Here is a 15,295-nt window from a genome sequence, read left to right as displayed (position 1 = left end):
CACTACATACTGCTTACTAAATGCCACTACATACTGCTCACTAACTGCCACTACATACTGCTTAATAACTGCCACTACCTACTGCTTACTAACTGCCACTACCTACTGCTTACTAACTGCCACTATATACTGCTCACTGACAGACACTACATGCTGTTTACTAACTACCACTGCATGCTAATCACAGACTGCCACTCAATGCTGCTCACCAACCACCCTAGTACTGCATACTGCCCTATCCTGTCACTACATACTGCTCACTCATTTCTACAGATACAGGGCAACTATGTGCCACATGAATGTGGGTGATGTCATGGCGCTCTCTAGTATTGGTAGGTAGTACAAAGTAAGGAGGGGGGGACAAGATTGGGGAGGGGGGATAAAAAGGAGGAGGGGCCAGAGCAGCAGAGGCAGCAGCATAAGCCGCAGCTCCCGCCAGCCCCTCCCGCCGTCGCCATTCCTCGCCCGCCCGGCTCTCTCCTTCCCTCCCTCCCCGGGGCCCCCTTCGCCCCCGGATCGTTCCTTCCTCCCCATTCCTCCCTTGTTTTTCCTCCCCCTTCTCCCTTCCCCCCCGGTCTCCGTCCCGCTCTTGCCCCATCTTCGCGGCGGTCCCATCTCGTCCTGTGTGAAGTCTTGTCTTATCTTGTGACCAAAGACTACCTTTACATCTTCTGACTATAGCCCTGATCTAACAGAACTAGTTTCACTATGGACACCGGTGTTATTAAAGGAGGCCTGAATGTTACCCTCACCATCAGACTCCTGATGCATGGCAAGGAAGTCGGTAGCATCATTGGAAAGAAAGGAGAGTCTGTTAAAAAGATGCGTGAAGAGAGTGGGGCTCGTATTAACATCTCAGAAGGCAATTGCCCAGAAAGAATTATCACCTTAGCTGGTCCAACAAATGCCATCTTCAAAGCCTTTTCAATGATAATTGACAAACTGGAAGAGGATATCAGCAGCTCAATGACAAACAGCACTGCCTCCAGCAAACCTCCTGTTACGCTGTGTCTAGTGGTTCCTGCAAGCCAGTGTGGATCACTGATTGGCAAAGGAGGTTGTAAAATAAAGGAAATCAGGGAGAGTACATGGGCACAGGTTCAGGTTGCAGGGGATATGCTGCCGAACTCCACAGAACGTGCAATCACTATTGCCGGTATTCCTCAGTCCATCATTGACTGTGTCAAACAGATCTGTGTGGTAATGCTGGAGTCTCCTCCAAAGGGGGTAACCATCCCATATCGGCCAAAACCCTCCAGTTCTCCGGTTATTTTTGCAGGTGGGCAGGCCTACACCATTCAAGGACAGTATGCCATTCCTCAGCCTGATCTGACCAAGTTACACCAACTGGCAATGCAGCAATCTCACTTCCCTATGTCCCATAGTGGCAACACCGGATTCAGTGGAGGTATTGATGCTTCAGCTCAGACAACTTCCCACGAACTCACCATTCCAAATGATCTGATCGGTTGTATCATTGGACATCAAGGAGCTAAAATAAACGAGATTCGCCAGATGTCTGGAGCACAGATTAAGATTGCTAACCCTGTTGAAGGTTCCACTGATCGTCAGGTTACAATTACTGGGTCCACAGCCAGCATTAGTTTGGCCCAGTACCTTATCAATGTCAGGCTTTCTTCAGAAGCTGGTGGCATGGGAAGCAGTTAAACAACTTCCAGCATCTCCTCTCTGTTTAGCTCATGTCAGTCTGCATAGCCCTGCAAACAGCCTTTTTTCAGGTTTTAACTAGTTTGCAAGTTTTTCAGTTTCATCGTGCTTTTTCCTCATCCACTCATGAATTTTTTTCTTTTATTGAAATGACATTTTAACTCAATTTCGGTTTTCCTCTTCTGCTGTTAAAACCTGCTGATAAAGATTTTAGTTTTATAAAAGTTTGTCCTGTTACCTAATTTTTTTTATTTAAGTCACAATGTAAAGAGTGGGTTATTAAAGGCATTTCAATTTAGTTCTGTAACGTCAGGAATTTTTCAGAAAACAAATAAAGACGGACTGAAAAAAAAAAAAAAAAAAAGGAGGAGGGGGTGTGGAGCAGCTGAGAAAATGATCCAATAGGTGGGGGGGGGGGGCGGGGGGCCACGTTCGGCAGCTGCCAACTGGAGCAAGGAGGGGCTCTGAGGAATAAAAAGCAGGAGACAGTGCTGCTGGCTTAGTGTAGCATACATTTATTAATACAAAAATGAATGTAGCAACTTCCCTGCGCTAAGAGAGACACTCCCACTGCCTGACGAAGGAGCACAGATGCTCCAAACGAGTGCAACCCCTTTCTTCTCCCTATCAGGAAGTGACATTGGTCAGACCGGAAGCTGGTAGCCGGAGCCCTGCTGAGAACCCTCCGCCGCCGCCGCTCAAACCCACGGACAAGCTGCTGAACAACCACCCTCCTCCACTGCACTTCCCTAGGAGAAGAAGATAGATGATCTCGCCATACCTATTGTACCAGTTTATCCTTACCTCAGAGTAAGTTGCTACATTCATTTTTGTATTAATACATTTATGCTACACTAAGCCGGCGCCGCTCTCTCCTGCTTTTCAACTATGTTCCACAACCTACTGACCACTGAACTCTGTCTCACAAACTACACTTTAGGGCCTGTTCAAACCAGGTGAGGTGCAGGAACATGAGTGAAATCGCATGTTTTCCCACACCACACAAAAATGTACTGCCTTTTGCAGATGCACACCGGTGCCATTAATTTGTAATGGCACCCCCCACGCATCTAGCAAAAACACATGTATTTGAGCCTGGTAAAGCACATGGTATTGCAATACCATGCATTTTGGTGTGGCACAATTTTAAAAATCATCTTAGCACCTTCTTTGCATGTTTTACGCACATAGGGCAGTCCATTGCTAAACGCATTGTGCAGAAAGAAGCAAAAAACGCAGACACTCCGAGGCACCTTCTGGTATGAATGAATCCTCAGACTCGTGTTCCCTGAGATTGTGCAAAATTCTAAAGAATGCCTTGATTGTAAAAAAGTTGAGAAACACTCTAGAGCACACATCTCTATGACATCTGAAACCTGATTGGAGTAAAGGGAAACACTCCATGCAGATTCACAAAAACAAAACATGCAGCCCTGAGGTTGAGTTATCTGCTGTGTGCTGGAGGGGGGCAACTCGTCTCCCAGGAGGTGCTGATTTAAAGGAGAAGTACAGCCAAAGCATTTATTCATTTCAATGGCCATAATAAATAAATATTCTGGCCATGAAATTAACAAATACCAAAAAGTCTGATGCACCTGAATGCGTTAAAAAAAAAAAGATTCTGGCTTTAGGCATGTTTTTAAGGATCCTTTCTCCTGCTAAGAGAAAGGCATTTTGAAGAGTTGCAACGTGCATGGGGCCTCAAGCCCCGTACACACGTACCGAATGTCGGCCGAATGATCGGCCGTCTTTTGTCCGGTGCTGTCCTGTCAGTTGAAAAGTGCTCAAGACTGCAAACAAATTTTGTCGGCCAAAAACAGCCGACTGCAGAAGTGATGTCATGTGATGGTTAACTTTCCGTGTGTTTTTTCTTCTCTGAGCATGCCCAGTCTTGCTCATCTGCTGTTTGTCGGCCGAAATCTGTACTGACTGGCGAACAATCTGGTGTTGGCCAACAAAAATTTTAATGCCTGCACACCAGATTCTGTGAAAAGTCGCAGTCGGTTGTCGGGAAGCATCATACTAACAAGCCGACAATCGGCCGATCGGTCGGTGGCCGAATATTTACGGCCGACAATCGCTACGTGTGTACGGGCCTTTAGTCCCCATTCACATTGGAGCGATTTGTCATGCGATTTGATAGTCGCATCCTATTGCCAGCAATGGCCGTGTCCAAACTGATGCGACGCCGACTTTGCGGTGCTGCATTGATTTGAAAAAGTAGTACTTGCACTACTTTTGGTGATTTTGGGTGTGACTTTAATAGATATCTGTGCATGAAGCCGCACAGATGTCTCCAAAGTCGTACCCAAAGTCACACTGAGATGTGGCTTTGAAATTGTGTGATTGCACAATTTCAAAGCCGCACTCAATGTGAACAGGGGCTTAGAGGTACTTTTGCCTACTTTACATAGTTACATAGTTTGTGAGGCTGAAAGAAGACATCAGTCCATCCAGTTCAACCTATGATGTGTGTGTGTTTGCTGTTAACCGTACATTGTATATCCCTGTATGTTGTGGTCTTTAAGGTGCCCATCTAATAGTTTTTTGAAACTATCGATGCTCCCTGCTGATACGACTGCTTGTGGTAGAGAATTCCACATCCTTACTGCTCTGACAGTGAAGAACCCCTTACGTATTTTAAGGTTAAACAGTTTTTCCTCTAGTTTTAGTGAGTGACCACGTGTCTTATTGTATTCCCTTTCTCTAAAAAGTTTGTTCCTTATGCTAGGGTCGCCAGTACAGTATTTGTACATTGATATCATATCCCCCCTCAATCGTCTCTTCTCCAGAGAGAATAGGTTCAGTGCTTGTAGTCTTTCCTCATAGCTGATGTCCTCCATTCCCCTAATTATTTTTGTTGCCGTTCTCTGGACTCTCTCCAGTTCTAGCACATCCTTCCCCAGAACTGGACAGCATACTCCAGATGTGGCCGGACCAGAGTCTTGTAGAGTGGGAGAATAATCTCTTTATTTCTGGAGTGAATCCCCTTTTTTATACATGCCAGTATTTTGTTGGCTTTGCTTGCAGTGGCTTGGCATTGCATGTTGTCCACTAGGACCCCCAGATCCTTTTCCATCTCAGATTCACCCAGAGGTTCCCCCCTAGTGAGTAGCTTGCTTTCGTGTTTCTGACGTCCAAGTGCATTACTTTACATTTTTCAACTTTACTTTTGTCTTCTGGAAATATCATGTTTAGGACTCACTCTAGTCCTGGATTCATCTTTCGCTCTGCTGCCTGTACATCTTTTACTATCACAGAACTGGAAATCAGGTAGTTTGGGATGTGACTGGCACATAAATCAAAATGTGCAACAAACACCTGTGTGTCGGAAATAAGTAAGACATCCTCCATCTGTAAGGATGTCTCAAGGCTACGGATTTGCATATTAGCTGCTGCTTGGCCTATTGCAAAGGAAAGAGATATAAGTGTTAACTGTTTATATTCAGCAACTTAGCAGCTTCCTAATTTTCTGTTTTTTAATTAAACAACAGTTTATCAAAGAAGGTTAGAAGCTGCTGTGATCAATAAACATCTCAATTTATCAGTTTTACTTCTATTTGTTTAAACGTCAATTATCATTAGTAACAGGTTTATGGCAGGCATCAGTACCAGAAAAGTTATTTCTATAACAGGTTTACTGGCATACCTATCCATACACCTGTGCAAAGAGCTTTATTTGCCAGCATGGAATACACAGAGAAACAGGCTGTCCCATTCATGTCTACTGGGATGTAATGGTTGCACAAACACAGCCATTGGTTTCAATTTGACAGTCCTGCAGGTGCGGGTGTGTGTCACAGAATGCACACTCGCACCGTTATGGCTGTCCAATTGGGACCAGTGACTGTGTCCATGCAGCTTCTGCATCCCAATAGACATGAATTAAACTGCCAGGGTGAAAATGCATAGATTATCTGTGCATCTCATGTGAGGAAAGATGGCCCTTTGTATGAGTGTACAGATTTTTACACCCAAATGAGATAGTCACCTTACACCATATAAACCTGCCCCAACCTACAGCTCTGGTTTATACAGTACAACTGAAGCTTTCAGAAGATTAATCATGATTGACACATATGATATTGGTATCTGCAGTCTTCCATGCATCCATTGCCCAATGTCAAGAACCAATCCAAATATAAATGTCATTCAGAGCACAGCATTATGATGAATGAAGTTTTCCTTCAACTAAGCGGAGAAGGATCTGGGTGTTCTGGTAGATCATAAGCTTAATGCCAAGCTGCGGTTTCCAAAGCAAGCAAAGTCCTTTCTTGTATAAAGAGAGGCATGGACGAGAGAGAGCGAGAGAGAGAGAGAATTTTGCCCCTGTACAAATCATTAGTAAGAACTTATCTGGAATATGCAGTTCAGTTTTGGGCACCAGTTCTCAAGAAGGATATCGGGGAACTGGAGAAAGTGTAGAGAAGGGCAACCAAACTGATAAGAGGCATGGAGGAGCTCAGCTATGAGGAAAGATTAGCAGAACTGAATGTCTTTTTTAAGGGGGAGATTTAGGGGGGATATGAGCAACCTGTATAAATACATAAGGGGTCCATATAGTGAACTTGGTGTTGAGTTATTCACTTTAACCACTTGCTGCCTGCCCTATGGCAGATTGACGGTGGCAAAGTGGTTGCACTATCCTGACTGGCCGTCATATGACGTCCAGCAGGATAGATCGCTCTGCGCCCCCCTCCTCACCGCATCTCTGATCCTGGTAAAGGGCCTAATGACGTAGGCTCTTTACCATGTGTGACCACCTGTGTCCAATCAAAGCTGGTCACATGGTAAACAGGAAGTGCCGTTGATAGGCTTTCCTCAGTTTGTGCCTGACAGGGGGGTGCCACTAGAGCCACCAGGGATTGCCCACTCAGGGCCACTAGGGATGACCACAAGGGATGCCCACCCATGCCCACCAGGGATGGCAATCAGGGCTCAGGGACCTTTCAGTGCCCTCCCCATCAGAGCTGCCCATGATTGCCATCTATCAGTGCCGGCCACCAGTGCCCATCATTGCAATCTATCAGTGCCGCCCACCAGTGCCCATTATTGCCTACCAGTGCCACCTATCAGTGCCCATCAGTGCTGCATATCAGTGCCCATCAGTGCCACCTATCTGTGCCCAACAATGCTGCATATCAGTGCTACCTATCAGTGCCACATATCAGTGCCCATCAGTGCTGCATATCAGTCTTTTTTTATTTGTGTAGCAAAAAAGAAAAAACCTCGTGGTGATCAAATACCACGAAAATAAAGCTCTATTTGTGGGGAAAAATTACATAAATGTGGTTTAGATACAGTGTTGCATGACCGCGCAACTGTCATTCAAAATGCAACAGCACTAAAAGCTGAAAATTGGCCTGGGCAGGAAGGGGGTGAAAGCGCCCTGTATAGAAGTGGTTAAGGTCATCACAGAGGACGCAAGGGTACTCTTTACTCCTAGAGGAAAAGAGATTTTTTTCCAAATATAGAAAGGTTTCTTCAAGAGCTGTGGAAATGTGGAATAAACTCTTTCCAGAGGTGGTTCTGGCCAGCTCAGTAGATTACTTTAAAAAAGGCCTGGATTATTTCTTAGGAGTACATAACATAACTGCGTAATAATATTTATAGGTAAAGTTGATCCAGGGAATATCCGATTGCCTCTCGGGGGATCAGGAAGGAATTATTCCCCCTGCTGTAGCAAATTGGATCATGCTTTTCTGGGGTTTTTCACCTTCTTCTGGATCAACTGTGGGTATAGGATTGTATGGTTGTGTTTTCTTTTATATTTGTTGAGTTAGATGGACTTGTGTCTTTTTTTCAACCTGACTAACTATGTAACTATGTAAGTTCCAAGAAGAGTACAAAATAAGCATTGGTTTACTTGAAGCACATCAAAGTCAAAAACTTTCTTTTTTTTTTAATTATTGTTTTAGGTAGAGCTGGGGAAAAAAACTTTTTTTTTTGCCATCTATGTCCCATTGGTATACGTGCCAACATTTTTACCCCAGTCCTTAGGAAACTGTCACCCCTCCCACACATATCAAGCAGTCCTGCATAGATTAAGCTTACTTGGGGACTGTAGGCTGCAACCCCAACCAACCGAAAATCTAAAAAAAAATAAAGACACAGGAAAACAACCTAGAGGCATGAAATGGCCGGGGCACTTTATTGGTTTACCAAAAAACATACCGATAATGATAAATGACAAGAAAAGTAAATTCAATAAACTTTGAGTACAACAAAATTTACCACCATTTAGCTCAGTTATGAGGACTCGAGCATATTCCTGAGATATAGCAAACACACACCCTGGATCCAAAGAAAGATAGAAAACCACATAAAAATACCGTGACGGGTGGGAGGGAAGGAGCTTGTTGCTAGAAGGTCCAAGGAGGATAATTTCTGAACCCAGCCTCCTTTTTAAAAGACTCTTTCCAAAAAAGTTCAAGGTATTCCCAATGGCTAGACAAATCACCTGGGAAAAGAGTTAGGGAACCCTAAAGGGGCAGTGTGCCCGAATAGCCTTAACAACAGTGTAAGGTAACACACAACACCTTGGCAAGCAAGGGGGGAGTAGCCGCAGCCCCATGAAGGTGGGCCCAAAGGGTTATGCCCCCCTTAAACATTCCAGAGGGTGCACCCTAGATAAATCCAAATTTTTGGCTGTCCCACCCTAATTATGAGAACAGCCCACTCACAGGTTTTACTGCCTCTGTAACATTTTCAGTAACTTAACAGGGATAATGCTGTGATCTCAGGACCCAGCGCCGGACACAGCACCATTGGGACAGAGATGCAGGACTGTCCCAGCAAATCTGGGACTGTTGGCATCTATGCATTGGGGAGATTGTCTTTTACTTTTTTTTTTTTTAACTCTTTATTGAAGGATATAAAGCTTAAGGTACATACAAACAGGGCACTCAACAGGAGCGCCAACCAAAGAAAATAAAGTACAAAGTGAAACGGTACAAATCACAGTGAATACAATAGAGGAAAAAAAAAACAATATTTTTGTTTCTGTGTCTTTTTTTGTCAAGCAGTAGGCTGCATTCCAGTACGGCATAAGGCAAACAACCAAACAAAATTAAAAAAGACCATACAGCGAAAGGAACATACAAGAGATCTATCCCCGTATAGCGAGCCCTAGGTAGAAGAGATGGTAAGGTCAGAGGAGCACCACGCCCCCCACACTTTATCAAATTTGGCTGGGCAACCCCTATACTCAAACACAAGTTTTTCATATGGCAACACCTGATTAACCAACTGTAACCACATACGTATCGAGGGAGGAGCGGATTGAATCCACTTAAGGGCAACGGCCTTACGGGCCATAAACAATGACTCCAATAACATAGTCCTAGTATGTCTCGGCCACCTCTCCTCGTCCAACACTCCCAGCAAACACACCATGGGGGTTGTCTTTTACTTTGATGTCTTCTGTGTCCCATATGGGAGAATTCTTTCCATAAATAGTGGTCATCCCAAGTGTCCACACTGGAAGATTTCTCCTGTATTGCTGCTCTGGTGGCATCTTTCCTTCACTCCAGTAGCAATGGGCACCAGCACAAATGGAGAGGGCAATGTTCCCCCAGAGGGAACACAGAAAGAAAAGACACAGCATTTCTAACCCCTCACCTCTCTATTCAAAACTGATACACAGACACAATGCACTTTTGTCAACATCAGGAAACCTGCCCTGAGGAATGCTAGTTTTCATGCAGTCATCACAGAAAGTGGCAGCAAAAAGGATGCATTCCCAAAAAGTTCAGGCACTGTTTGGAGAACCAACATATGGCAGTCTGTGTAATAAATGTTAGCCTTCTGCAGCTGGAGGGGAACCAAAACACCAGGGATGGTGTTGTGCAAAAGAACAAACAGCAAAAGATTCCTCTTAAACCAGCGCTGGGGGTTAATGGTTACAAACCACTTGAGGCATACCTCAGAAAAATCATAAAAATGTCTATGTCATGGTTTGTGATAAAAGATTTATTGTAAAATCAAAGTCAAAGAATTCCAAGAATGGAAAGGGTTAAAATATGGCTGACAGACAATCAATGTTAAACGTCATGCTTGATTTTGAACCTCAATCTCACCCAAACCTCGGCAGGTTGACTACTGTATATACTGACTTATGCCTCGTACACACACAACGATTATCGGCCAACCGATCGGCCGACTTTTGTCCAGTGTTGTTTTGTTGGTTGGAATGTGCCTAGACTGCACAGGAATTTTCTCGGCCAACAAAAATCTACTTCAGAAGTGATGTCATGTGCTGGTTTACTTTCCGTGTGTTTTTTCTTCTCTGAGCATGCCCAGTCTTGCTCATCATATTTTTGTCTGCCGAAATCTGTACTGACTGATGGAAAATCGGCCGTTGTGGTGACGGCCAACAAACATTTTATAGCCTGCACACCAGATTTTTTTCGGCCGAAAAGTCGGAGTCGGTTGTCGGAAGCATCATACTAACAAGCCGAAAATCGGCCGATCAGACGTTGGCCGAAAATTCATGGCCAACTATCGACGCGTGTGTACGGGGCATAAGTCACGTTTTGCAAAGAGGTCAAATACTCATTAAAATGCAAATCATGCATGTCCTAATCATGAGCCGACCCCCCCCCCCCCAGTTTACACGCGCCAGGCATTTCGTGTAGTTCTCCCCCCTACTCATGATAATTATATCACGGAAACATATATCTCCTAGCTTCATACTTTATGATTGTATTACAGCATACTTGATAGGAGATACGAAGGGGTCAGATAAGGGGGAAAACAAAAGGAATCTATGGGTTTGTGGATGTCCTCCTTCCTCCGGACGCAGTCTGTTCCCATTAGGGGTGTCCCAGGAGGGAGACCCCCCTCTCATAGACAAAAGTTTCACTCTTTTTTTCCGCAATGTTTCTATTTTTATAAGACGAGTATACATACCCTTCTGTATAGAATGTTGACCCTATTCTTGTTGATCCCTTTGATATGACACTGTTCTCTTGTGATTTAAGCCTGTACTTCTTGCATAATCTCAATAAAAACGTATATTTCGGAACAAAATAAAAAATGCAAATCAATGTATAACTTTTTTGAAATGCGTTTTTATGGATATTTTTTTTTTTTATTCGGTCTCTCGCTGTTAAAAATAAACCTACCATTAAAATTATAGATTGATCACTTCTTTGTCAGTGGGCAAATATACAAAATCAGCAGGGGATCAAATACTTTTTCCCCTCACTGTATATAGTGCTGACAATTTATGCAGCACTTTACAAATATACCAGTCCCTCAAGGAGCTTACAAGTCTATAGTCCCCATATGCATATATACATATATATACTAGGGCCAATTTATTTAGGGGCCAATTAGCATTAAAAAAATATTTTAAAGCCAATTTAAATTCTACATTTGGATAGAATTTTTTGTCAAGTGGCACATCAAAGAGATTTCCCTTCACTTCTTTTTCTACAGACACAACAGAAAGTGAGGGGAGATTTCTCCAAGGTGAGGGTATACCCCCTCATAGGCTGGAAAAGGTGGAGAATTTTGAAGATTTCCTCTCTATTCCTGTTTGAAAATGTTAGATTTGTCCTCACTTCCTTAGTGTGGATAAAATGATCACCAGGACAATAGTGAGGTGAAATCTCCCCAGCAGGGACACAAACAGAAATAAAAATCTGACCACTTCTTTTTCTGCCCAAAACAAAAACAAATTTTGGTTTTAGTTACACTTTTAATTATCAAGATACTCACAAACGCACATACAGCTACAGACAATAATGTACAACCCCCCTTTAATGCAGACACACGTATTTCAAACTGAATTTTGTGCAAAAAAACTTTCATTTGCTGTATCTACTCGTGTATAAGCCAACCCGAATATAAGCCGAGGCACCTAATTTTATCAGAAAAAACTGGGAAAATGTATTGACACGAGTATAAGCCTAGGGTGGGAAATGCAGCAGCTACTGGTAAATTTCAAAAATAAAAATAGATACCAAAGGCTGCGGGCATGGTACAGGAGAGGAAGAAGCTGCGGGCATGGTGCAAGAGATGCAGAGGCTGCGGGCATGATGCAGGGGCTGAGGGCATGGTGCAGGAGATGCAGGGGCTGCAGGCATGGTGCAGGAGATGCAGAGGCTGCGTGCATGGTGCAGGAGATGCAGGGCTGAGGGCATGGTGCAGGAGAGACAGGGCTGAGGGCATGGTGCAGAAGATGCAGGGCTGAGGGCATGGTGCGGGAGATGCAGGGCAGAGGGCATGGTGCAGGAGATGCAGGGCTGAGGGCATGGTGCAGGAGAGGCAGGGCTGAGGGCATGGTGCAGAAGATGCAGGGCTGAGGGCATGGTGCGGGAGATGCAGGGCAGAGGGCATGGTGCAGGAGATTCAGGGCTGAGGGCATGGTGCAGAAGATGCAGGGCTGAGGGCATGGTGCAGGAGATGCAGGGCTGAGAGCATGGTGCAGGGCTGAGGGCATGGTGCAGGATATGCAGAGGTTGCTTAAATCTGCAGGATATGCAGAGGGGCCTTACATTGCACGTGCGCCGTCTGCCTGAAAATGGCCGAGTGCATACGGGCTTTCCCAAGCGGCGGTGGCGCATGCGTAGTGTACATGTCGGGCCGGCCGCCGCTGACGTTCGGTCAGCCCCAGGGAGAACAGATAAGTGAATCGAGTATAAGCCGAGGGGGGCTTTTTCAGCATAATAAATGTGCTGAAAACGTCAGCTTATACTAGAGTATATATGGTAAATACATTCTCCAATAGTCGCAAGAGATATGAATCTACTTTATATGTACCAAATACCTTGCAATCCTCGATTTGATTTTTTTTTTGTAAAGTTAGAAGTAACATCATCACTGTGCTGCACATAGCATGTGTGAAGGGCACAGCTGTGGGAGGGACCCTTTGTGGAGACAAAACCAGTCATCCTGCACAAGGAGAGAGAGGGAGCAGTGGAAACTGGTCTTTACTATAGGTGGCTCCTGCACAGAGGCAGAGTACAGGTTTCATGTATGACAGAGGCTTGTGGGCGAGCGACGTAGCCCTACGCCGTTTTCCCCAGTAGGAGCTGACTGCCGCAGTAAATAGTCGTGCGGCGGTCGGCAAGTGGTTAGAGGTGGAAAAAGTTCTGAAATTATTTATCTTTGTCTCATTTTTTTACATCACAGAAACCTGACATTTTAACAGGGGTGTGTAGACTTTTCTTATCCATGGTAGCTCTAGAAGCAATACATTGAAGATTGCAACGTTTAAAAAAGAATACAACTGACTTTTGTATTTTCTTATCCTTGATATCAGCTTTTAGTAAGTTATTCACAGCATTGGGCATTTTTCTTTCTCATGAATGACCTTCAGAGACATCAGTTTATCCACGACAAGTGAATTTTCTGCATTTTACAAAGTGGCAGAGCTGGGCAGTCAGGACAGATGTTGTGGGAGTTGACAGAAGATGGAATTCAGCAGATGGCTGTGAGTATGTTTGGGATATTCATGTGCCACTCAATCTATGGATAGGATACAAACGCCATGTTCATGGGACATATGCCACAAGCCCGCTAGAGAAAACCCCCCACCCCCCCCTTAGATTCCCGTATTTGTCACTGCAAATTCACAATGATTCATAATCCGGCAAATTCTGTCGGAAAGTGTCAGCGGTCTCTGTTTTCTGCTCATCCTTGAATAAACGTCAACTCGGATTTCTGGCTGGTGATACACTCACGCAAAACAGTTTTGTCTTAACTTGTTTCTGCCTGTAAATCTATTTTGTATGTGGAAATCCAAAAAAATGCATGATTGCAGGGAGTTCTTCTAATTACAACTAAAGAAATCAGAGGGGGGGGATCTTTCAGAAAAGGCCGGATCCTTTCAGGATGGTAGTGTGTTCCGATCTGTCACTGACCCAAAAGGGTTGATTTACTAAAGGCAAATAGACTTTGCACTTTTCAAAGTGCAGTTGTTCTGGAGCTTAGTAAATGAGGTAAAGCTTCACTTAGCAAAGAATACCCAATCACGTGCAAGGGAAATTACAAAAACAGCATTTTTGCTTGCACATGATTGGCTAAAGGAAGCCAGCAGAGATCTGCTTGTTTACTAAGCTCTGAAGCAACTGCCAGTGGCATAACTAGAACTTTAAGGGCCCCAGTGCAAGAAACCATGAAGGTCACCCCCCCCCCCCCCCGGACCCCTGGCTGGGGCCCTTCCCTTCAAGCCTGGGGCTCTTCCCACTGATCCTGGGGCCCTTTATTACAGTCCCGCACCAGGACCCTTTCACAAGTTCTGCAGTGGGCCCCCTTCCTGCCATCTTGGGGCCTCCCCACGGTGGTGAAATGCCAGGGCCCAGTCGCAAATGTGACCTTTGCAATCCTGGAAGTTCACCCACTGGTGTCAGTAGTTTTTATTTTTTGGTATTTAAATTTTGTAATATTTTTTATCATTTTACTTTATTTTTTACAATGTCACTGACTATGACACTGTCCATTCAGAAAGGGTAGGAGCTGGTAAATTACATATTTACTGACCCCTTCCTGGTTCTCTATTGTGACACATCCCCTGCAGCAGCCGGCAGGAGAGGGGAGGGAGCACAGTGGGGGGGGGGGGGAACTAGGGGAGCACACAGGGGCCCAGAGACAGCAAAACACAAGTGAGCTGGATAGGAGGAGTGGCGGGTGCAACATACAGAGGAACCAATCTCCTCCATTTTTCTCCTGCAGCTACAGGAAGAAAAAGGAGGGCAGTGATTTCTCTACATGCTGCCCCCGCCACCCCTCCTTTCCAGGTGTGCAGGGGAGCCGCACAGCCCCCTGGAGCATGGGGCCCGGTTGCAATTGCAACCCCTGTAGTTCCGTGACTTCTGCCCCTGGCAACTGCACTTTGCAAAGTGTGCAGTCTATTTGCCTTTATTAAATCAACCCCAAAGTGTCATTAGCACAGGTGACAGTTCTGTCTCGGGTGTGATACTCTTGAGGGAGTATCATATTAAAAGAGACCTGTATCAAATGAATTATGTAAGCTGTCATTGCTGGCCTCTGCTTATTAAAATGCTTATTACATGATCCAAATGTTCAATATGTTCCAAGTCACTGAGTTTCAGCTTCCCATGCTACATACTTGGTCTGCATTATTGTCTCAGAAAATAGCTTCTTTGCATTCACTAAAACGGGGGTAACCTGCCCTCCTGAAACTGTTCCAAGCAGTAAATCCCATATTTATTTGGTATATGTTCACCTGAGTCTGCTTAAGCACAGTCAAGATACTGTCCTTGGCCTCTGAAGTGCATTGGTTTTATTTTTCTCTGAATCAATTTCATCATTAAATTACATTGGGCTCTGTTTCTGAGGGTAGTTGCTGTTTTGTGGAGTGCCAGTGTGCCCAGTGACAACTGCAGTTACCCTTAAAAAATTAATCCAGTGCCCTGTTTCTTCTGGTGCTCAGAAAGTAATAAACTCAGACACAGCCAGGCAACTAACAAATTCAGATGGAGGACAACAGATATAAATGATCTAAACAACAGGCAGATATAAAAGAAACACATTGGGGTCACTTTAATAAATGCAAATAGACTGTGCACTTTTGCAAGTGCAGTTGCGCCAGAGTTTGGTAAATGAGGTAAAGCTTCACTTTAAAAAGAATACACAAACACGAGCAAGGAAAATTAAA

General features: G+C 44.5%; 2 protein-coding genes across 3 annotated transcripts in view; one reads left to right on the top strand and one right to left on the bottom strand.

The window, feature by feature from the left end:
* LOC309560100 (leucine-rich repeat and fibronectin type III domain-containing protein 1-like) overlaps window positions 1-15,295 on the bottom strand; it is a gene marked incomplete at its 3' end in the record, with an annotated part of 327,508 nt that overhangs the window by 280,489 nt on the left and 31,724 nt on the right. The window lies entirely within an intron of this gene.
* LOC309560044 (poly(rC)-binding protein 2) lies at window positions 383-2,032 on the top strand. The gene has a single exon (XM_082263550.1). The coding sequence runs from the start codon at window positions 709-711 to the stop codon at window positions 1,666-1,668; it is 960 nt and encodes a 319-aa protein (XP_082119676.1). The 5' UTR covers window positions 383-708; the 3' UTR covers window positions 1,669-2,032.

This window comes from Pelophylax lessonae, assembly GCF_965119305.1.
Source record: "Pelophylax lessonae genome assembly, chromosome: 7".
Lineage (NCBI taxonomy): Eukaryota > Metazoa > Chordata > Amphibia > Anura > Ranidae > Pelophylax > Pelophylax lessonae.
The sequence above is the reverse complement of the archived record's forward strand: the minus strand, read 5'-3'. Positions and strand labels throughout refer to the sequence as shown.